The 25,309-nt window shown below is 36.7% G+C and overlaps 1 protein-coding gene across 1 annotated transcript in view; it reads left to right on the top strand.

Annotated features, from left to right (window-relative positions):
* ABCA13 (ATP binding cassette subfamily A member 13) overlaps positions 1–25,309 on the top strand; it is a 189,767-nt gene that overhangs the window by 39,895 nt on the left and 124,563 nt on the right. Inside the window, exons 15-24 of the mRNA XM_069853450.1 lie at positions 2,221–2,339; positions 3,626–3,798; positions 4,953–5,029; positions 5,575–5,696; positions 8,316–8,510; positions 11,944–12,108; positions 16,750–16,927; positions 19,190–19,329; positions 23,939–24,052; positions 24,869–24,959. Of these exons, the coding sequence (XP_069709551.1) occupies positions 2,221–2,339; positions 3,626–3,798; positions 4,953–5,029; positions 5,575–5,696; positions 8,316–8,510; positions 11,944–12,108; positions 16,750–16,927; positions 19,190–19,329; positions 23,939–24,052; positions 24,869–24,959 (1,374 nt within the window). The remainder of the gene's footprint in view (positions 1–2,220; positions 2,340–3,625; positions 3,799–4,952; positions 5,030–5,574; positions 5,697–8,315; positions 8,511–11,943; positions 12,109–16,749; positions 16,928–19,189; positions 19,330–23,938; positions 24,053–24,868; positions 24,960–25,309) is intronic.

Below are 25,309 nucleotides of genomic sequence, written 5' to 3'. Positions count from 1 at the left end.
CTCTGGCACACCAAGACTTCTTGCTTCGTTTATTTGACTCACATACCTTGCAGAAGAATGTATATGCAAGTGGGTTTTATCTGCATTCAGTTCTGGAGTCCTCTGCACAGGAAGGACATGGATCTGTTATAGTGAGTCCAGGAGACAGCCACGAAAGATGATCGGAAGGCCTGAACACCTCCCATATGAAAACAAGCTGAGAGAGTTCGGCTTATTTAGCCTAGAGAAAAGAAGGGTCTTGGGGAGACCTTATAGTAGCCTTTCACTGCTTAAAGAGGACCTACAGGAAAGCTGAGGAGGGGCTTTTTATCAGGGAGTGTAGTGATAGGACAAGGGGGTTGGAGCTGATAGGGGAGATTTAGGTTAGATATTAAGAAGAATTTTTTTACCGTGAGGGCAGTGAGGCACTAGCATGGGTTGCCCAGAGAAGTCATGAACACCTCTGGAGGCTTTAAGCAACATGACTTAGTGAAAGGTGTCCCTGCTCATGGTGGATGGCAGGGGTGGAGTTGGATGATCTTTAAGGTCCCTTCCCACCCAAACCATTTGTGATTCTATGATTATCTTTTTGACTGGACTTTTTTTCTGCAAGGCTAGTGAACTGAGGCAAGTCACAGAATTTTTAATGAGCCAAAGCTGGCACAAGGTAGCATATATCTGACAGAAAGGAAAAATGGGGCAAGTATATCAAGGAAGTGGCGCTTCCCACTTCTGGAAGTGTTGAGCTTGTAGATTGGCTAACTGTAGCTGAATAACTTTACCTTCAACAAACTGTTCAAATTTCAATGTTAAGCTGCTTTTCTTCCATGTAAATAGCCCCTTGCCATGAGCACTTTAAGAAAGGCTCTATATTGACCTGAGGATGTAAAATGTTGTTATGTTCTCTTATAGGATCCAAAGCCTTTGCTTTTCAAATTTCATACTTTAACCCAACTACAGTCAGTATTGTTTGTCAAGAGCAGTTAGGAGGCATTAACCTGTCATACTAGAGCAAGGAATGAGATTGGTAAAGTCTTACTCTAACTTCATTTCCAAACAATCATAAGATGTGAATACAACCCCGTTTTGACTGTCTTCTCCATTCTCCTGTGACCAATGTAGTTCCCAAATTGTAAAACAGTAGTGATGTTGAGCTCAGAATGGGTGATACTGAAAATGTGTGCCAAGTACCTGTGATCTGTCTTTGGCTCCTGAAGAGCAGTCTGTTTATTGAGAAAACTAAAATTAAGTAACTAAATTTTTGTCATTCTTATTTCAATACTGTGGTCATACGAATGTTTCATAAAGTTTCACTTGAAAGAGAAAACATTACAAAACATAACCTTTTCCCTTGACCAAACCGGGGTGATAGGAATGGTTGGACTAGATGATCCAAGAGGTCTTTTCCAACCTGGTGATTCTGTGATTCTATATTGAGAAAAGTTGTAAACTGCTTGACTTGGTTCATGTTACTGAGTTGTGTTGTATTACCTATGCAAGAAATAGCAAGGTCTGTTTGTTTTAGAAGTAGTGGTGAATGTTTACTATTCTTCTTTCTTGACTTATGAATCAAACATGAGTTAAAAAATATGGGGAAAAAGATTAACTTGATCCTTCCATAAACCAGAATTCAACTGTCAAGCCAAACACCTTGCCTGCCACTCCCTGTACAAACTCACTGCAGGCAGGGGTATGGAGATTTTTCCAGGGACATGAAGGCTGCAAGCTTAGGTAGAAGCCTCCTCTGTGGGTGGCCAGGTAATAAATATTCCCTATATGGATTCTTCATCCCTAGATAAACGTCTGTGTTATGCTGATTTGCTCACTTTGCAGCAAGGGTTTGAAAGTTACTGCTCACTAGAGGGTTAGTAATATCCTGGTGCCTCCACGAGGAAATAGGATAAGAGAAGCCTGCCAGGGGAGGAGGTAGATATGGTTAATATAAACAGGTTGTAAGAGTTATGCTTCTTGCTCATAAAGAAAAAAAATGAGGTTTTGTTCTCTGGTTCTGTAGCAGGTATTTCTGTTCTTATTATTGATCAGGAAAAGCGTAGTGGAGAAGAGTAATGGAAATGGAATCAAACCAGCCCCTCTTGCCCTTTGCAATGAATAAATTTAGTAGAAATATTTCTCAGTACCTTGACACATCAGACCTACTTTGCTTATTATTTGGTTAACTTTTCATCTGATTGCATCATTTCTTTTTTTAACTGATTAAGCCTGAACATTTTTCTCTTACAGAAGAACCAGGTGTCATTGGCAACCTTTTCTGTGTTGTTACGAAATGTAAAGATGGATTAACAAATCATTTGCTCCTCTCTGTCATTGAAGGAATCACTCTGGTTCGAGATCATTATCAGGTTTGAGTGGCTTCCACACCTCCAAGTGTTCTTTACAACTTGCATTAAACTTTGGAAACTAATAAAATTTTCTTCTTTCCTGCTCTTTGAATGATGAGCGTCCACAGTGGCTGTATTACATTGAGTTTTGTGTAGGTATAACTCTGATGGTTTTGACACTGATACCCAGAAGGAATTCCAGAAGTAAACAGTGGTGAGCTATGAAAACTGTAAATATAACTAGAATTCCTGTAACTAGAATAACAAGATTGCCATTGAATACCAAACAGCAGCTCATCTTTAATTCCTTTAAATGTTGTGATACTACTAATTTCATGAATCACAGTACTTTTATACATTTAGATCTTCACAGGAAAAGCTCTGAAATCAAGCTAGACACAAATAAACTTCTTGGTCAGAGTAATTCAAGCTAACAGAGTAATTGTGGTTACCAGTTAGGTTCACTCTGTTTTTCTTTAGTAATGCACGAAATTGCCAGCAGGGGAAAAAAACATTTGGCATTTAGGCACCCATGCAGAGTTGGAAACTAGCCTTTGGATAGTGCACACACATGTGCACATGCAGCCAAAATACTAATGTCATACTTTTAGTACAGAATTTTTCACCTCTTTATGAAATAGCTCTCTTAGTTTGTCTACCTAGACATTTTGCTGAGAGTAGCAGCAATGTTTTAAGGTAAACAGAGGTCAGAAGGATCACTCATATCTCAAAGCAGACTTTTGCAGAACAAATGCATTTTGTTAATCACCACCATTCTATGACCTGTTTCTGCAGATATTAAACAAGATTTGCAAAAATCAGAAAAGTGAATATTCAGGAAAAAATATAGAAGTTAATACTACCCAAAGAATGCTAAAGAAAGTCTTTGGAAATAGGCATCTGAATATTTTGTCTGCTGAACAGAAACTGATGTTGTTTAGGGCATATTTTTTTGGAAAAAAAGAAAAAATGATCAGCCTAAAATAAAAAAAAAGAAAATCTCATTTAATTTTGAAATTGTATTTCAAGCAAAAATTTGGCATTTCTGTCAATGCGTGAATCTCCTTGATAGGCTAGGTAAAATTCACAGATATTTTTGGCTGTTTCCAAAATTAAAACCTTTGAAAATTCTATGGTTCTTGAAGACCTCTCACCTAGTTTCAGTTGCAAATACAATGAGTAGAAGAGTATTGCCCTATCCACATTCTCACTTGAAAATATGCACCATCTGGTTGCCAAGACCTGCTACTTCAAGCAATAATGTAATCTGATGAATTTGCTAACTGTACGATCACTGTGTTTTGCAGGATGTTGAAAGAATGTGGCCTGATTTCAACAAGGGGGATTGCGAAAGTATGACATATATAAACCAAAACCTTTCCAATACTTTGGACAACTTCCTGAAAGCCTTGCAGAATACTAGCAGTGGCAGATGTGAATGTCAACTAATCTTGGGGAACATACAGAGACAACTGCAAATGTAAAGCTTTTTACATATTGGTACCCCAAATGGTTTCTACTAGTCATGTTATTTTTTATATGTTTTGGTGTTCTTGATTAGGTAATTACAGGAGAAATACTGTTTATCCAAGCCTCTTTAAGCTTTGTTTATTTAATTGAAAATTGAGCTGATAAAATGCACAAGTATTGAAGTAATTTAGGAAAATTCTGGAAATTTCTAAAAGCCTTTATATGTTTGCTAAGTGCTTTCAGCAGATCTTGCTGTTCCACAAAGATGTGCTTTGAAGCACAACTAAGAAATCTTTCAATTTTCCATTACCTCAGTTAGGTCAAAATTTTGATACCTTAATTTTTTATTTAAAGCTGTTTTTCTATGGCCTTGTCCTCTCAGTAGCTGAATATCTTTTGCAAAACATAAAATATTCAGACCAGTTCGGCAGTTCAGATAGAAACACAGGATAGTGCTTGTAAACTGACAGGCTTGAACTCCAAATAATTTCAGGTAGTTGCTACTGCCTCGAGGAAAAAGAGGATGTTTTAAGTAAATGAATAAAACTGTTATAACTTGCTGTCAGTTAGAAGTTGTCCTTGCTGTAATTGTTGCTGTACTGGTTTGACTGTTGCATTGTTTTCATAATGGACTTGAAGGGTGTCTATGAATTATAGCAAAAAACCAGGAGATCTTGAGCTTAAATTCTGCTCTTGTGGACCTTAGCCTTATGTCCAGTTTTTGAACAACTTGTAAATTACAGCTGCTGTATGCATACTCTTTAAATTACAATTAGATAGATTTGATTTGTCCTGAACTGCAGTGCTTTGTATCTCAAGGTTTTAAAAATGAGACTTCAGTAATAAACCTGGAAAGGGAGACATTACTAGACCTGTGCTTCTCTGCAAGCTACTGAGCTACTGTTTGCTAGAGCACTTAGCAATCATGGGAATATCTCTACATTTGCGATCTCATTTAGGCATGAAATGCGATCCCTGCACCATTATAAATACAGCATGAGAAGCTGTAGACTTGTTTACTACATGTACAGCGTGTGCACATAGAGCACAACATGACCCTTTTCCCTCATTTAGTGACGGCCTCACTGTTTGTGTTGCTCTTTATGCATAGTAATGTCAGTGACTTAGTTCTGATAACGTGTGAAATGAAGGCTATCGTTTCAGGGTGGCTGAAAATTTGGACCTACAGTTGTCAGAAAATCCAGTGACAGCTTTTCTCAGCAATTTTAATCTTTTGAATGGTAGGTTCCAGTATTCTTCACTTTTTTTTTACAAGTCATTGCTGTGTAATTTTGCAGGACAATAACTTGTTCATGGTTCTTCAAACTTGAAAGACATACTGCTTATGGAGAATGCTGACATAATGCAATATATTTGCATTGTACACATGTGCACATATATGAAATTGAGTTGGCACAAAGCAGCATAGTTTACCCTGTCAGAGCCTGTCTAGAAAGATGCAGGGGTTCATTAGAAAGAAGAGGGGACTTAAGTTAATGGAGAAGAAAATCTTAAAAGGGTGAAAGGCTGCTTCACTGATTTCAGATTTTCTCATAATAAAGGGACGTGGCATAACTTCTGCTCTTTTACGATAATGCAAATAGATGCACAAGCCCTTCAGTCTGACAGGAGAGTAACCTTTACATTTGAAGTAGAAGTGAATTACATGAGATGAAGTTTTTGTGTACTTTATCACCCCTCAGAATTAACCTAATGAATAAGAGAATCTGTGGGCAATTTAATTAAGCAGGTTTCTGCTGTTGGTATTGTTTTTCTTCTCTTCCAGATGTGAAAGTCAAAGAGTGTGTGCGGAATCTTACTCGGCTGAGGCTTGACATCGGTTCTTCTGTCAATATTTCTGAAGAAACTATCAGTACCATTTTGGAAGCCAGTATCTCTCATTCCAAGGTGAAAAACACTGAAAGAATTGTTAAATTAATGGGTCAACCTATTGTCTGATGTGCCAAATGAAACAAAACAAGCCACCTTGTTTTGTGGAATCTTATGTTTTCACTTGCCACTTCTGTCTGGAATATTTTATGAGTTTTAGGAATTTGAAATAGAAATGTAAAGCATTAAGAGATTGTTTTATAGTAACACTAGTCTTCTGGTCTACATAACACTGCTTCATTACTTTTGGCAGTGTTATACCCACTTGCACTGACGCAGAACTTAAGCTTTGCTATCTTGGAACTGTAGAAAAGGTGAGGGTTTCTGGAGAAATCATTTTGTATATTCCCACCTCTGATTCTTTATATTCCTTCATGTGCTCCTCACTATTCTTACATTATTTTACCAGTATTTTGCCTTACCTCTACTTTATTTGTCTGTTGTCTCTTGAGTGTTGTCTAAAAGGGAGGATTATCTAAATATTCTGAGTGAAGGACTGTGTATGTTGTTGTTGCTGCTGTTTCCTGTGATCCCATAAGTTAGTAGAAATCATGAAAAATGCCACCTAACAGATTCTCTCTCCTGTTTATATTTGTATGACTGAAAAGAGTTGGCGTTACATTTGGTACAAACTAATCAGGTTGATCAAGCAGCCACTGGATGTCACTGATGTTCCACTTGAAGAAACAGTTGCCTGTTTGTTTACAGAAAGTGTGGCTATTAAAAGGCAGTTCAGACCATCATAACTACTTATAGGTGATTTGATCTTCTGCTTCCTTGGCAGCGTGACTGCCTTTATTGTTAGCTTGTTATTTTGATGCCAATAAATGGTAATAAGAGAAGTCATCTGGAAGCAATTCAGTTAAATGGGATTTGGTGCACCTTTGATCTTTTGGAATAAGAATGCTAATTGACTGAATTTTAAAATTACTTTCTATCTTTATATTTTTCCAAAGTCCTGTGTAGAGTTTAGATATACATACATATCCCACATTTGCATATCTATACAGGAATATTGTTTGCTTAAGCGCTTAAATCCTCTCCTAGTCCAGCTGGAGCGATAAAGCATATGTCTCTTACTGATTATGCAAGAAGCACAAGTACTCTTTTAAGCATGCCCATTATGTTTATGGTCTATATAGCCACTGTCTGATAACTCTAATGATAGCTGAAGGTCCATTGCAATCCTATATTTCTATGACTGTATGCTGCTACTGTGCTTGCCTCTGCAAAGATAAGAGCAAGTGTGTGAGCTGTTTGTGCTTATTGTACTCACCCTTAATTTCTGTCACAATATTATGCTTTGGCCGTGCTCATCGCCATATGATAACGTGTTCTGAAACTGCTTAAAACCTATAACCTGAAGACCATAAGCATTTGTTACTGAATAGAAGAATTTGGATTAGCTCTGGTATTCACAAAGCTGCAAGGAATATTTAGAAGGACTTAATCCAGTGGATAAATTGCCGAATGGGTTAAAACTGGACTGCAATCGTGATATTCATATGGGGCATGAGGAAATAAGTTTAAATCATAACACTGAGTCAAATTTTCTCCACAATAAGAAGTCAAAATCAATATCCTTTTATGATTCTAGTAGAATTATAGTTATACACTTATCCTGTTCCTTGTACGTGCAGAAAAAGTGAGTGTTTAAATATATAGGAAATCCTTTGGAATCACAAAGAAAAAATTCTGTTCCAGAATAAAAATCAGAATCAAGTTAATAAGTTGGAAATTAAATTGAAAGAATTAAATTGCATATCTTGACCAACTTTGGCTCCTAATCTGATCTTCTCAGGGCTTCTCTACATCACTGAGTACTGTTACTAGCTACAAATGAATTCAGTGGAGGCAGTTCAGGCAAGTTTTGTCCTAAAGACTACAATGGAACCCTGAGTACTGTACTTAGGCTCGTATAGGCTCCAGACTTACAGTTTTCCTGGTCTTGCTGTCATTTGCTTTCTTTCAAGCATTTCAGAAGAAAGAGTAGCTAAGAACTCCTGAGATATCTTGGCTGCAAGCATTTGTCTTTTGATGTGACATTTCTGTAGGAATAAACAAACCATCGCTATCCAAGGAATTTTTATTGTAATCTTGCCCAAGGTCGTCTTAGGCATTTGTTCCTTCATCCACTATTAAATAATAACACTTCAAAGGAGTGTTGAACTGAGAATTGTGAGATGGCTTAGAGTGAGCGTTGTGCCATATAGATATCCCTAAGTGTTAAATTTGTGTATCCTCTGAAACAAGGAATGCTGTTTGATTTTAGTGACTCATACATCTAGATTTTGATCTTTAGGTGTTTCTGCAACAGAGGTGTATATCTGCCAGAATAGGTATGTTCAGCATTGTAAATATGCTTGCTTTGGGTATGAATGCGCACAGAATGAATGATCAACCTGTTCCCCTGAAAAATTAGATTTTTATAAGAAATATACTTCATCACTTTATACGTACATAGTATACAAAGTAAGAACATTCCAATATGATATAAGCTGTATTGTTTATTATTTCAGGTCTGTTGATGACTGCAAATTGTCATGTTACTGTGACACAAATTCTCATCTTATTAGCTATTAAAGAAAGTAAAGCATTTCAGGGAGAAAAATTGTTAATACTCATACATTATGATAGGTTTTTTACAGTGCCTTTGCAGTAGCTTTAACTGGAAGATGTGATGAAGAAGTACTTAGCCTGCTGTTAAAGCTGCCTGAAAACAGTAAAACTTCCACGGCAGTGGGAGAGTTATGTTCTTTACCAGCAGTGGACCTTTACACCATGTTTGTACTGATTATACAGAATTTGAACTTACGTCATATCATTTACAAGGTAAGATGGTGGAAAAGAAGCTTTCAATTACTGTGTTTTCCTTTTGAAGGTGGTCTAAAGCATGGAGATAGATAAATGAATAATTCTATTATTTCTTCAGGTGTTTTTTCTCTGTGGAAGCAAACAGTGGATGTATGGCATTTTTTTTTTGTCTCCATTTAGCTCCTCAAAGCAAACACAACAGTTGAAGAACAGGGTTGGTAGATGTTACTGTATTCCATTTCTTGCTTCCTCAGGAAAATTGTCATTGATAATTTAATTATTAAAACTTCAGAGAAAACACAGGAGGATGAAGACATAATTTTACTAATCTTTAGCATAGTTTGCAGTTCATGCAATTGATCGCTTCTTAATTTTTAAGTATGGATGACTGATCTGGCAACACTGGAACTAAAACGATCATGGGAGCTGATGTTACAAGAATTGTGAATTTACTTTCCAGGAAAAGTCTGTAGCACTCCGTAATGCATTTTATTTGCTGCAGAAAATATGTTGGCAGTTCCGGGTGGCTCTTTCGGGACGGAGCTTTTCCAATTCTCAGGTTGAATCTGTAAAAGGGGTAAATGACTTCTATGTGAACCAAGTCAAACAACTTTGTAAGGAGTAATTCGGTGCCAAAAAACTATGATGAAGGGTATGCAGAATTTTATAGCAAAACTTTACTATCTGTACAGCTGTAGATAATCTGGAATCTAGTGTGGGTTTTCACTGAGATAATACTTACACTTGCAAAATTATTGGATGGGACTTCTGATAGTAGATGTTTGTTTCAGTTTTTTGGGGGAATTGATTGTCAGAATATATAATGTAACTACAAATAGTTGAAAAATAGTTATAGTGTTGGCAGGAAAATTATTTTCTTCTAAAGTTGTAGGTGGTGGTTCACATTCTGGATGCTGCATGTGCAGTTAAACAGGTTGGCTGCCACACACTTTTAAAAACAAAACAATTTCCCAGAATAGTTTAAGATGCCAGAGGGAAAAGAAAAGTTTTCTATGATATGAATCATCTGCCAACCTAGAGGAGAAAAAAACCTGCTGTGCTTCTTCTGATGGACTTTTCTACTGAACCCTAACGAGGCATGATGAATTCCTAGCCAAGAATAAAAAAAAGTCAGGTCCTGATTGACATAGCAATCAGGAGAAGCCCTTGGTGACTGGAAGAAGGATAACATTGAGCCCATTTAAAAAAGGCTAGAAAAGATGACCCTGGGAGCTACCCACCTGTTAGCCTCACTTCTGTGCTTGGGAAGATCATGGAACAGATCCTCCTAGAAGCTATGCTAAAGCACATAGAGAACAGGGAGGTGATTAATGGCAGCCAGGATGGCTTCACCAGGGGCAAATCCTGTATGACCAACTTAGTGGCATTCTATGATAGGATAACTGCAGCAGTGGGCATGGGTAAACAGATGGATGTGATCTGTCTAGACTTCTGTAAAGCCTTTGACACAGTCCCCCACAACATCCTTCTCTCTAAATTGAAGAGATATGGATTTGACGGGTGGACGGTACAGTGGATAAGAAACTGATTGGGTGGTCGTATTCAAAGAGTAGTGGTCAATGGCTCGAGGTCCACATGGAGATCCGTGACAAGTGGTGTCCCTCAGGGGTCCGTATTGGGACCAGTGCTGTTTATATCTTCATCAATGATACTGACAGTGAGATTGAGCGCACCCTCAGCAAGTTTGCAGATGACACCAAGCTGAGTGGTACAGTTGCCACACCAGAAGAACGGGATGTCATCCAGAAGGACCAGGACAGGCTGGAGAAGTGGGGCTGTGAGAACCTCATGAGGTTCAACAGGGCCAAGTGCAAGGTCCTACACCTGGGTCAGGGCAATCCCCATTTTCAGGACATGATAGGGGATGATGTGATTGAGACCTGCCCTGCAGAGAAGGGCTTGGGGGTGCTGGTCGATGAGAAGATCAACATGAGCTGGCAATGTGCACTCACAGCCCAGAAGGCCAAGCGTATCCTGGGCTGCATCAAAAGAAGCATGGCCAGCCGGTCGAGGGAGATGATTCTGCCCCTCTATTCCTCTCTTGTGAGACCTCATCTGGAGTGCTGTGTCCAGTTCTGGAATCCTCAACATAAGAAGGATATGGAGCTGTTGGAAGGGGTCCAGAAGAGGGCTACAAGGATGATCAGAGGGCTGGAGCACCTCCCTTATGAGGATAGGCTGAGGGAGTTGGGGTTGTTAAGCCTGGAGAAGAGTAGGCTCAGAGGAGATGTTATAGCAACCTTCCAGTACCTGAAAGGAGCCTACAGGAAAGCTGGAGAGGGACTGTTCATAAAGATTTGTGGTGACAGGATGAGGGAGAATGGGTATAAAGTGGGGAGGGGGAAATTTAGACAAGACATAAGGAGGAATTTCTTTATGATGAGAGTGGTGAGACACTGTAACAGGTTGCTCAGGGAAGTTACGGATGCCCCCTCCCTGGAGGTGTTCAAGACCAGGTTGGATGGGGCCTTGGGTAACCTGATGTAGTGGGATGTCCCTGCTCATGGCAGGGGGCTTGGAACTTGATGATCTTTAAGGTCTCTTCCAACCCAAACTATTCTATGATTCTAGGTCATTCTAAATTATTTTTTTTTAGTTTTGGTAAGTTTTTTAACTGAATAAATTTTTTTATAATTTCTCTTTTTAGTTTCTTTTCAGCACAGACATCATTTTAGTAGGAAGCCAAATAAAGGTTGATAAAATACAGACAATCAAAGGAAGCCAATGAAAATATATAATGAGATTATATTGTTTTTATTATCATGCATGGGAAATAAACAATCAGTTTGTATTACTATATAATCTAAATAACCTATAAAAGCAAAAGAAACAGAGAAAATTCATGCCAAAACTTACATGGTCGAAACAGCAAACAACTAATTGAACTTTAGTCAAGTAGAGATTGACATGTATGCAATTTTTTTTGGTAAAAGACAGTGCATATGAAAAATGCAAATGGAGGAGCAGTGTGACAGGAAGATTTGTTGTCTAATATGACTACTAAAGCAATTAAATTGGCTGCTAGGTTTTTTTTGACTTATGAATTATATTTAAAGTATTCAACTCCTGCACTGATCATCTTGAACCTATTGTAGGAAAAGGTCTCACACTCAATTTCAAAGGGGCAGGATGTTACAAATCCCATTACTATCTTGGGCAGGAGAGCTCTCTTCAGATTGGTAGGTGTAAACACGTTCTCTGAATTTTATACCCTGATTTGTCATAGACCAGTTCTAACATTACAAGGGATTTTTTTTTAGCTGAATTTGAGAGTAGTTAGGGAGTTATGCAAAAACGAGTTGTGTTAAATATGGTTTGTAGGAACATTGTATAATCAGTTTTAGAAGACGACCAAATGAGTATTTCGTTCGAAGGTTAACATTTGTTTCTAACTGGAATTTATTGTTGTGATTTTTCCTTCTTTTCCAAGATAAAGATGCCATCTGAGATAGGTGATGTACTAAATATACTACTGGATGTGGTTTCTAGTATTAGCACTCTTCTCAATAAAGCCCACCATGTCATGGAAAACCTTCCAGTGTTCCTCCAAGGAATTCATAATATTGGCGTGCTTGACACCTCTTCATTGCAGCAGGTATGTGTGTGATTTTAGTATTCAAACTTAATTCCCATCCCGAAGTGCTTTGCTAGGGATGTGTGCTTAGTAAGGAAGAACACTAATATAAATCGCTACCCTAGAAAGCTGGCTGCTTAGACAGAAGGGAGTCCATAGAACCTAGGAAGATTCCTTCTGTCTCTTTCAAGCTCTCTGGTAATTTTGAGACTATCAACGTGTTGTTTCTGTCATCTCTTTTTCATTAACTTACGAGATCATAGCCTAGGTTAGTAGGTGTTAGGCTACTAATTAAAAATATCATGTATTATCTGTTATTTGGAGATAGCCTTTCTGCTAATGCTGTATTTTTTCTGATGAGCATACTATAATTTTTTTTTATATGAAGTAACTTTGCTTTCTAAAGGATAAGATTTATATGTAGCATGTACTGTTCTTGTGTCTGCCATGAGGTTCTGTTTGTGTCACTTAAAGTTTTTGTGTGATAATTCTGCCTGACATTTTTTAAAAAAAGTTGTATAAGATGCAAGTGAGGACTTTTCTGTTGTTCTTGCCTTTAAGGACAATTCCCGTGTGCACATCTGTACAGCTAGAACAGCTGTGCAGTATTGAATGAATCAGAAAAAAGATTTCTATTTCTAAGCATGGTACAATTCCATAAGAAGACTTTCTGACCCCCATGGCACTACATTCTTGATTTACTGTTCTGCATGGAAACTTTAGGATTGAATCTCCTTCTAGAATTGCAAAGCTCTAAAATATCCCTCAGTGGTAAAAAGTGCAAACAGGTTTGTGACTGCAGTAGAGAGTAAACGCTGCCTTAAATACTGTTTTCCCTAGTGATAAGAGTCTTTCTCAAGATCTTCTAATCTGTGTAATGAAGAAGTATGTCTTAAAACAGTGTTCTGTGCGTATTAGTTTTGTTCTTGAGCATCTCTCCTTTGGAATAACTCTTGGGCTGCCACAATGAAAGGTGGCTTTCATCAGATGCTTGCATCTTCTCTACTGTCTTTAAACTAGTTCTGTTCGTGTCAGATTTTCCTTCAAACAAGGGAAGTGTTCTTTTTTTGGGTGAAATCCTGAAGCTGCTTATATGATAGAAGAATCTCTCAAAGGTCCTGTTCAAAAAATCTGCAAAGGAATAAATCAAACAGCAGAGGGCCATCTGTTCACAGTTCTAATCTTTGCTCCATAGCAACTCATATTATCCTCTAGTACAGAATATATTTAACATTGGAATTGTTGCTTCTTTTTACAACTTACCTGTTTTAGTCACTTTACTGGACATAATATTAATTTTCATAGTTTTGTTTTGTTTGGGATACAGAGCGACATTCTACTCTTAACAACATTCAGTGAACTCCCTGAGGAAAAACACTGCTGATTTAGATCATGATTTTTGCTTGTTTATTAGTTGTTTGAACTTAATCACTTATTTCCATAGCTAATTTTCCATACCTTTGTCACTCATGAATAGATAAGCAAGAGAGGATTTGCTGAGTTACTGAATGCTGTCAGTTGGGAAAGATGGCCTCATTCTCTAATCCCTCCACAAACTTGAACAAGTTCTCTGTTAAACTATAATTACTGAAAAGCCTCTTGGTGTTATAAATGTATAAAATTCTGACTTAGGTTTATCCATGGCTAGCGTGTTTACTCTTGCATCAAAAATGTTCAGTAGCTTTTATAAGTTCTCTGAATCACGAATCACTCGTGTTTGTATAAGTCCTGTCATTGTCCTCTGTTTTGATGAGTAAAACAGAGTTATTTTAGTATTTGTTTTGTTTGCTTTAGTGTTCTTTTTTTAACAGGTTCTGAGTTATCTCAGACATCTTAGTGTCACCTTCACATTCCGTGTTAAGGCTAAGCTTGAATGTTTGAGACAAGAAATGTATACATTTGGGAATTATGGCTGATGACTCTTGTAGTTCTGCTCATTCATGTCTTTACCTACTGAAATGACTTTCTTAATGTTGCATTCAGCTTTTTCATAAGCTGCACACATTTTTGCCTCTTACTTGATCAAGGATCAATGATATACACAGGTAAGTTCCATTTCAGAACAGCATCAATGATTTTAGATTCCAAATAATGCTTGGCACTGGTAATATTTCAATTACTTTCAATTTCAATTACTTGATTTTGCTTTAAATTAGGTAGTTGGTTTCTTGCCTTGTCGCATTCTGATCTTCTTTTCCTCTGGAATATTTTCTGGTATTAAATTATAGGCTAATTTGAGCAATTTGCTTCTCTCAGGGCTAAAAATCTTGTCACAGTGGATCTAAGACCAGTCTCACAGGAATAGCACTAGAAATTTCTCTAAGATCCAGTGTTTTATTTCCTTCTAGTAAGGCCCCTGAAATAGCTTTTTAACACTACTTTTTACACATCAGACAGTTATGGAATTAATGCTGATTAATATATTATGGGACAAGAGCGTGAATTTGTTGTTAGAGTTAACCTAGTTTAGAGATAGCATATGTCTTATTTATGAAGAAGAACTTGGTTTCCCACATAATATATTGTATTGGTCTGGAATAATAATTTGATAATTCATTAAATTCTACTCACATTTATTTTATCTTTAATGCCATAAAATTTATAGTGTAACTTGCCCTGTCGAACATCACAATGAGATAACCATTATTTCCTTTATCATTACATCTTATAACGTTATCTTATATCGTTATTCTTGAGTATAGATGATTTTTCTACTTTTCATTCAAATATTGCCATCTAAATTTGACAGGCTTATGAAAAGTAATTTAAATAAATCACTAATTTTGCCATTTTTTCATTCCCCCCCCACCCCAGTTCTGTCAATTTCAGAACAATAAAGACTTTGTTTTGTTTATGGATCTGCCCAGGATTAGGAACAGTTATTTCTCCATATTTGTTTCCTTTAATCCTTCAGTTTCACCAAATTTTGTATTGTATTTAACCTCCTTCTAGTTTTCCAGGAAAACTGCCTGTTTTTCTCACTCTTACTGTTATTATTCTGAACTTATTTTAGTTTTATGTGCAAGCTGTAACCTGGCTTGACTTTTAGGTTTACTTTTTTGAATAGCTGATATTTCTATTCCACATGAATTTGTATTTATCCAAAATATTTTTTTTAAGCATACAGCTGTACATTTAGGTCAGAAGCCCCTATGCTATAGGGTTTTTGCCCCTATTTGAGAATCCAGTTCCAGAGACTTTTTTAATCTTCAGTACCACCCTTCCTCTTCCATGACTTTGTTGGAATGACAGGCTTGACAAATTACTTTGTCTGTAGGAGGTTGCTTGTTTGGAATCATTACCCTTAATGGCAGACTTACTTCATTTGGTTTAAAGTCAAACAACTGGATCAAAGATAACTTTTTTTTTTGTGAACTTCCATCTTATATACTTCTTATACTTTATCAAACCAAATTTTAGGAAACATATCTTATTGAGTCAGTGGATATTTTGTTGAAAGAGAGTAAGTAGATTCAGTCTGTTGGTGGCAGCTTACTGCATAAATATTCATTATTTGAATTTCAAGTTATTTTTGATTGGAATTGGAATTAATTAGCAAGTTTGTGCTCTTTGACTGAAACAAGACTTATTTATCTTTCTAGTGCAAATAGTTACTAATAAGGATTCAAAGCCACTTTTATTCAGCTTTGTGCATAAAGTTTATTCCCCCAGTAAAGTTCATGCCAGGAGATTAATTCAAGAGCTGTAAATGACGGTACTGGGAAATCTAGATATTATGGTTTTGCTATGCTGTATGCTGAAGCTGTATGCAAAAACTCAGATTCTGGGAGCAGCCAACACCGAGTTTTAAATAACGCTTCCTAATATTCCTCTGGGATTACTAAAGAAGCACCTGGCACTTCAATAAAGGCATTGATCAGGATAAACTGTTTCTAGCAGCATATTCTCTAAACTGTCTGTGATTTATTCTTTATGTGAAGTGCTGTACTACTTTGAAAATTGACTCTTCTGCTTAAAAAAAAAAAAAGGTGACAAAATGCTGATTTGTTTCTGTGTTGAATGTGTTTGGTTGATATATCACGGTCTTGTTTTTCTGTTTGCCAGTCGTGCAGTCTTCAAATGGTATCTGATAGTCTAGTTATGCTTTTCTTGACAAGTGTCTGCACCAGTAATGAGTATCAGGTGGGCCAACACATACTTCAGTTCTACTCTAGCAGCAAGTTGCCTTGCAGTTTTACCCTCTCTAAGAACTGCACACCTGTACAGCCTTCCATGAAGTACCAGTTGCAACTGAGCATGTTATCTGAAAGATGAATCTGCACAGTGGAGGGTAGATTTTGTGAATACTGGCATTAAAATCAAGGAATCTGTAGTCCAGGTCTCTTGGTATTTGCTTTCCTTTTCTGCCTGACCAATACACAGCCTCTTTCAGAGTTTAATGTAATACATTATACTACTGTCTTTCATTGAGTATCCTGGCAATTAAAACTTCATTACCTTCCCCTCCTCCCTCCCCCCTACCATAATAAAGGTGATCAGGAGGACAGAAAAGAGCACAGCAGGTTCTCATTCTTGTAGGCAGTTTCAGCAGTCTAATTTTGTCAATCTCCACGGATGCTAATATTGAGAGAACTCCAGGGCTACTCCCTGAAGCTATTAAAAGCAACATTGATTCACCCATTTTTTATTTGTTTGTTCTAGTTATTACAAGTTGGGCAGTTCAGAAGTTCAGCTGTTGGATCCATGGACTCTGTAATCAAGGCAATGTGTAAAGAAGAGTCTTCATTTTTCAGCAATGCAAACCTGTTCCTTGACATTCCCAGAATTGTGGGACTCTTGGAGGACAATATGGCAAAATATGGCATTCCTGAAGACTCAAGTAAGAAAAACTATCAATCACAACTTATATGTATGTATTCAGACTTTAAAGTAGTTTTTCCCCCTTAAACATAAATGTTTTTATACCAGCTGACATCTCAACTAACACTGTAATCCGGAGCAAAAGGATTAATCAATACATTTTGTATGTCTATGAGATAATTGTGGATGAGGCACAAGTGATTCTAGTTGTTTTCTATCTTTTCAAATAATAAATAAGAATATTTCTGTCTTAGAGATGTATTTATTAGAATTTTTAAAGCACTTGTCATTAAAAAATATCTTTGAGATACAAGATGGAGAATTTATGGCTGCATGCCTTTCTTGTGTGAACACAAAACTGTAGAATTATTGTGCAGTAATATATTCAAGCCTTCTGGATAAAATGAGTTTTTTAATAGTTGATATTACTATTCTTTTTATCAAGCATTCAAAAAAATCTCTTAGCTCTTACATAATTTCACCTTTGCTCTCTTTCCTCAATATATATTTGACTTATCCCAATTCATTTTAATATTGTTAATCACCTTATTAGTTCCTCAGTGGCCCTGTGCAATGAGAAGAATGTGGTGATAAAGTGCCACTAGGGAAGCATCTGTGACTCTGAATCACGGGTCTATCATCTATCAGTTCCTGCAGCCAGAAACTGACTCTGGCTTGGCTAGAACCCTTGGGAGGGAGCCAGAGCTCTGCCTTATCCTTCTTCTCTTGTGTGTGGGATAGCAGAAAGCAGGCAACTCTGCTTTTCTTTTGAAGAATGGAGTTAGTAGGCTGATTAGAGAGATTATTCAGGATTTAATCTCTTTCAAAACTGTGTAGGCCAGAAGCACTATTTGGTTTTTTGCTTGCTTGTTTGTTTGTTTTTAAAAATTATCACAACTCTGGAATGTTGTGAGACCTTTTACCTAAGGACCTTGAAATGTCTTTAAAGCACCAATTAGTCCCAGCATTCTGTAAATGAATTAATAGTTTCCCATATTTTACAAACTGGTAAATGAGGCAATGGAAGATGAAAATAAAAAAAAAAAATACATGAGGCCACAAGAACTTGATTTGTACTTCTTCGGCACTGATTAACTTGTATGTATTTTGTGTACAAAACACACTCTAATAACTTTCTGGAAACTACAGCAAACTCTGATTAGCAGTTCTTCTGTATCTTTAACATATTGATGTTTCTGACAGGCCAGCTTGAAGCCTCTTAATTCTTTGCTGCCATTTAGCAATGGTTGTGCTTAGTAATGATTGTTTCCTTGAAGAAAGTAAAAATTTGGACAAAGAACTAGGTGTTCTTGATGATATGTTTCTGACCCTTGTTTCTTCCACTTTCAGAAAGATTTTTTTTTTGTTTTGCTTACTTTAGCACTATGTGCAATAATTTGTCTTCCTTGAGGAATGACATTATTTAATATTTCCCCACAACACTGGATGTTGGATATTTCTAAATCCAGTCAAATAACACACACAAAAAAACCCCCAAAAACCAAACCCAAACACATAAGCTGGGTGTAAAAGTCTAAATGTTTCTCGCAGGAAAATTTATTGCCTTTACATGACTGCAAGTGCAGTGGGATATCTTGGAACCTATTCACTGGTTCTTAGTTCTGAAGGACATACACTCTATAATGCATTCATAGCCACATGTGATGTAGGAACTTGTTTTTGTATTGGAAATGTAAATTGACTATATATTTCAAATCAAGAATTCAGTGTCATGCCAATATTTTTCCTGTGTTTTGCTAGTTTCTTATGAAATTATACAAATAAAGTCTGTATTTGTGAAGGAATTTGTGTATTGCTACTTCTTTCTTAAGTAGGAATAAAGAGCTGCAGAACAACTAAGGATGCAGAGTGAATCTGTTTTTCTTAACTTGAATGTTCCCTAAGCATTCATTTTGTGGGCAGAAGTTTTGCATGTGTCCATCCACTCTAAAATGCACAAACGTAACTTTTAGGATAGATGGGATTCACAGGCTGCTTTTCACAAATGTAAGAAGCTCTTTGCATTCTGGTTCTTTTATTTTTCTTGTCTAATTTTTAGAGTTCCTTATCCTCAACACTATCATAGACCATGGTTAAAAAATTTCTGTTTGGGGACCTGTCATGAATGCTTGGTGGAAGCTGTATGGTGTTTGAAGTAGTGCTGAGGCATACCCTAAAATAAAATTCAAGATTTTTTTTTTAATTTAAAAAAAAAATTAATAATAATCCAACCTCACCTGTTTTGTCTGTCTTAAATGTGAATCTGTCTTTGTTTTCACAGCTCCGTTTTGCTTGAAGCTTTATCAGGAGATTTTGCAGTCTTCTAATGGGGCTTTGCTGTGGACTTTCCTGAAACCTTTATTACATGGGAAGATACTGTACAATTCAAACATCAACATGATTGACCTGGTGATAGAGAAGGTGAGTATCAGAAGAAACACTATTTCTGCTTATTGATTTTGTCTTTGCACTTGATTTTAAAGGTACATTTCTTTCAGGATAGTTAGAAACAGTTGGATAATTGCCTTTTAGAAAACTGGATCCACCCTGCCCCTTGAGTTCTCACCCTATTCCCACTTTAAGCTTACTATTTCTTTTCATTTTTATCCTACTTGTTACAATACTTTCACATCAATGTGAAAAGCAGAATTTGGTTCAAAGTCCCTTAAACCTTGTATTAAAAGATCAGAAAGAACACATTAGCAGAACTGTCATGTGAAACATACCGTATCAAGGTGTAGGAATGTAAGCTTTCACCTTCAACATTTTCTTCTGCTGGGAACTTTAATGGAGTAGCATAAGGAGCTGATGGGGAGGCAACTTCACAGCAATGAAAACCTGTTCTGAGGGAGTCACCGAGCTCCGTTTATAAAAAAAAAAAGAAACATACGGTGCACCCTCCTTGATTATGTTTCTAACACCAGTAGTGTGAATGATCACTGGTAGCTGATCTGCTGTATGTGTGGATTCTGATGACTTGATCTCATTCAACAGTTATTACTGTCTCTGCAATTTTGGCATGGTAGGTGCTCTGTTTTGAGCATGATTATCTGCAATGATGTGTTTGCTCATTACTACCTTTGAGACACTTGTGGAAGGAAGAATGATGACTTTTTTAAAATACATATTAGAGTTATCATAGAGTGTCCTCAGTAGGAAGTGACCCACAAGGATTATTGAGTCCAACTCCTGTCCCTGCATAGGACAACCCCAACATTCACATCATGAGTCTGAGAGTATTGTCTAAGTACTTCTTGAATATTGTAAGTCATGGTTCCATGACTATTTCCCTGGGGAGCCTGTTCCAGTGCTCCATCACCCTCAGAGTGAAGAACCTTTTCCTAATACCCAACCTAAATCTCCTCTGATACATATTCCTGCCATTACCTCTTGTCTTATCATTGGTTGCCAGAGAGAAGAGAGCATTGCCTTCTCCTCTCCCTTCCCTTGTGAGGAACTTGAAGACTGCAATAAGGTCTCCCCCAAGCCTTCTCGTTACCCTGGAATATTATGTTAATTTAAAATCTAGAAAAAAAGCTTCACAGAAGTTCTATTTTATTTTAGGCTGTGTGACCTCATGGTAGATGTTTGCTAAAAGAAAAAAAGTGGAGGATTAAAGCTAAAAACATTGATGTTTGCATACTAAATTTTTTATATGGGCTATTTTTTTTCAAGACTGTGTTATTTACCATTCTTCAACAAATTGTGAAGTTGCTAGTTTTAGTTTCTGAGAATTCAACAGTTCTACTGTGTAGAATAACAGCTACAGGCTGCAGTGCTAATGGAGAGCAAAAATAGTTCCATGACAACTGGTATCCAGGAGTTCAAAGACCACATGTGATGTCTTTGATCTCTGCTTGAACGTTTTGCCACTGATGAGTTGATCTTACGAAAGTATTTTTTATTTCAAAAGATTCTCAGACGTGATCTTATATTCAGACAATCATGTTAGGATGACTTTGTGGAATTTCTTTGTAATTGGAACAGTCAGAAATATATATGTATGTATATATATATATAAATGTGGCAAGACAATTGAGAAATGAAAGAAATAAGACTCATCTAGCAAATTCATTCATTTCAGTTTCCTGCCTTTTTGTCTAGTGTAATTAGCAAAATTGATAGTAGTTGAGTAAGTTCTTATTCAAAACTTTAATATTCTGCTTGGTTTCACATAAGCACACTTGACTTGTCAGCCTGTCAAATGCTGTCATTATAAAAACAGTTAAGTAAGCTCAGAATATCATTTTTGTTTATTCTTACATCAGGAAGAGGTGTAGATGTACTCGATCCAGATAGGGCTGTAGTTGATACTGAAGACTCTAATCAAAGGCAATATTCAGCCTGGGTATTGCAAAGAATGTGTATTTTAAATGGATATTCATTGATGAGGAAGAAGAGAACTTGAAGAGAATTTCTATTAAACTTCAAAGTCTAGGTAGTCATTAGCATACAAACTCACAGGAGTTGCTTTATCATGTAAGATTAAGCATTCATATTGCCCTAGGTTCTGATTCCAACAGTAATCTGTAAAGGCTGAATGGGGAAGAACTGAAGAAATTGTCAGTGAAGTGATATTCCCCTCAAATACTGTCCCAACTTCTGAAAACTTAAGGGTCAGGTTTGCCAGGACTTTCATAGACTCATAGAATCACCAGGCTGGCTATAAATTGTCCATTTGCTTCTAGAGCTTATGTAAACTCTGTTATTCACAGTGCCTGCAGTGAGCGTTTCTGCATCAACAACCACTTCCTCACTTGCCTGTTCTTCAGCTTCAACTGACGGAACTTCTTTTCTAAAATCCTGTATTTGTATTTCCCAACTATATTTGTATTCTACGTTTCCCCTACTAAACTTTGTTGTAATTTATTATTATAGCAAAATTAAAATTTGCTTAGTACAGATTTCAGAATTATCAGTCTGTAGTCCCCTGGTTACCTTAGCATCTTCTTTATGAATAGCATTGCTTTTGTTATTTTCTGGTTCTGTGATATTAAGGGAATTTTAATCAAGAAGGTTACACTACAGTGAATACTTCAACTATTTAATCCTTGGGCACTCTTGGAATTCTTGACTGAATATATCATATCTTGTCCAGGGAACTACTTACTGGTCACTTTGTTAATTAGTATGACTTTTTATTTTTTTTTTTACTTCAAGTTTTCACTTAGTTTACTTTTTTGCTTCGTTTCAAGACAGATTCTCTGAAGTCTGTTCTTCACAGAGAAGGCTTTTGACACAGGAACTTCCCAAACACTGACAGTGGTGTATGAGAAAGCATGGAAATGTTAAATGAAAACCATTTTTTTCCCCAAGTGTTTGTTTCTTCTCTTATTTGATTATAACTTCAAATTTTTAAAAGGCTGTTTTCTAATAGCTTCCTGCTGTGTAGCTTGTGTATGCATACGTACGGTCTTCCTCAAGTCTTTCTTAAATTCTTTTTTTGCTAGGCAATATATATTTGTTCAGTTTCTTCCATGCTGTCTTTAATAGTCTCTGTACCTCCTACACACAACTTACCCTTTGCTGCTTTTAATGTCTTTCAAATAAGTTTCTCCATTATATAAAGTTCATCTTTTCCAAAAGTCTGTGTTGCTACAGTGATTTTTTTTTTAATTGTTTGTATAAGGAGGCTGAATACAAGGATGTTATCGTTACTGTAGCTCTTTGAAAGTGACTTCGGAAAAAAAAAAATCTTTTGTGCTATTCAGAAGCAAACCAAGTAGCACTCAATAGAGCTCAGGTCTAATGAGCTGCTTGATATTACAATTTCTAACGAGGTCTCATGTCCTTGTGTTCTAGTGCGACCTGTGCTTACTCTGTACTGGGGAAATAGCATTCTTCCATTATGGCTGTTTGCTACCCTTGCAGCCTTTCAGGTCTCCCTTAGCTTGTCACCGTCATGCCTGGACAGCGTGTTGCATGATTTTGCTATTCAAGCCTGGGATTTCAGCCCGTAAGGTTTTCTGATGCTTGTTAACAGGACTTGCTCAGTTGATTTAACACCAAACTTCAGTTTAATGTTTAGGATCACTCTCCCATTGAAAGTGAAATGAGGACCCTCATAGAAGTCAAATCATGAGTTATTTCAGAAAAATGAAATTATCTGCAAAGATCTCTTTGGAGCCTACTATGCTTACAAACGGGAAGAAAGAATCACCACAAATTGTTTTCCCATATTGTGTTAGAGGTGGAATTTTGCAAAAGGCACTTAAAATTATGTGCTTTCAACAGGAATTACTGCAAAAAGCATAGTCCCAAATTGGAGCTTACAACTCATTGCAGACAGTCTTTGCTGGGAAATGTCATGGTCTCTACCATAATAACAATGTTGGATTGTTCTTAAATGCACTTCTGTGACTGATAACACCAATTTAAACAAAAAGACACTGCAATGTTTTCTAATCTTGAGTACACTTCTGATCTGTTTATAAGAGAAAAAATGGGTGGTTGTTTGCTAGTGGCTTGAAAGATAATTTGTAGCTTCTGTTTGACTGGGACAGAGAGTATTTTGCTGTACTCAAGGCTTCCTCTGTGAGAGTATTTCAAAATAGATTGATTAGTCAATTGAATTTGTAGTCCAGACTATACCTCTGACTTTCACTTTTATTATATATTCAGTCAAGATAGTTTGAATAAAAGACCCACAAGTTCTGCAAAGGCCTTTTTTTTTCTTTTTTTAATATATGTCCTAATATGTCCTAACTATTATTTTTTTCTGTCTTTCTGAAGCACTTCTATGATACACTGTGTGAGAGAGACTTTATGAAATTGAAGTCTGTATACTTCAGGTGGGAAACATAAAAGCTGCAGGAAGAATTTTCTTTCATTTGCTTGGTATTCAGAGACTGCAATAAATACTTTTCATTTCTTAAACAGATAAAAGGAAACACGGATATCCTTAGTACTGACTGCCAAAGTGAAATGGAAAGGAGTTGCAGAAAACATGAAACATGCCAGTTCTTTCTAATTCTTACGATTTTCTATGGACAGGTTTTACTTTTTTGTCTCCCTGTGTTCTTTTTTGCAGGCTAATTTCACTTTTGTTTTCGTGGAAAACTTGAAGACTTATTCTGAGGCATGGCTTAGGATGTCCGAGGTTTTTAAAACCAGTGGAAGTGTCCTCACGGTCTCAAGACTGCAGGTTTGTGATCTGTGGGAGAGTTTCCTATTTTTGAATTATTATATGATCTAGATAGAGTTTCTGTATGTATAAAACCGCCCATGTCTCTGGTTTCAGATTTAAAAATAGCTGAAAAAGAGGCAGAATAGCTTTAGGTTATGAGTATACAGTGTGACGCTGAGAAACTTCTGAGGTGAAGATAAGGGCAGTGTAGTTACCTCGCTATGTCCGGTATTCCCAGGCAAAAGGGGAAATAAAAAAATATAAAAAGGTACACCTGCAAGCTTTATACAGTCAGTTAAAACAAATATAAGATTGTAGGAAATAACATATTTTCTGAAAGTTTCTTGTTCGCCACTTGCTTTTTCCGATGATTTGTGCAACTAGTAAAAGAACTCATGTGGGAAAGATGAACTGAAAAAACCTTGGCAAATATGGTAAGGAAGTTTAAATGCCGGTTTTTAAAAGTTATTTATTTTACTACTCCCAGTGCTGATAGTATAAAGGTTCAAGAGTCGTTCAGGAAAGGAAAATGGGTTTCTATCCCAACAGACTTGCAAGGGCATTAGAATGGACTCTTATATAAAATATTTGCAGTAAAGGAGGACAGTGATGTACAGCAATGGGGAATGTATGTTCTGCTGCTTATTTGAAATGTGTGGAGATAACCTGTTAAGAGGGGAAGACTGATGATATGGAGAGGCTAAGTGACTTCTCCAGTGTTATGGAGGAAATCTTGGCAATGAACTTGGACACAGATGCATATATACATATATAGACGTTATATTTCTTGAGAGAAGATAAACCTGATGTAACATATAACACTTTTCATTTTAGGAAGCACTGCAAAGCAATTTCATAAAGCACTTCATAGAAAGTAATTTGGATATTGACATGGAAGAGCTCTTTAAAAAAATGCAGGTATATGGTATGTACATAAAAGTGCACTTACTGATTACCCTTATTAGACTTTAACTTGAACTTAGAACTACGTTGAGTGGAAATTGAATGTTTTATCTACTTAAGTAGTACTACAGCACAAGACTTTAAATACTCTTGTTGAGCTAGTCATTAATATTTCTAATTGTCTTTTTTCTTCTAAGTGACTGTATAATTTGCATTTCAATATATTGAAAGGCTTGAAAAATCTGGTAATAAATTAGAACTGGCAAACTGTCATGGAAGAGTTGAAAATGGAGGACCTATACTTAAAAGAAGGGAAGGGAGAAGTAATCCCAGTACCTACAGTTCCTTTACATGGTAGTAGATGTTGGGGAT

The sequence above is a fragment of the Phaenicophaeus curvirostris genome, chromosome 3 (genome assembly GCF_032191515.1).
Source record: "Phaenicophaeus curvirostris isolate KB17595 chromosome 3, BPBGC_Pcur_1.0, whole genome shotgun sequence".
Lineage (NCBI taxonomy): Eukaryota > Metazoa > Chordata > Aves > Cuculiformes > Cuculidae > Phaenicophaeus > Phaenicophaeus curvirostris.
Note: the sequence above shows the minus strand (reverse complement) of the source record. Positions and strands in the feature narration are given on the sequence as shown.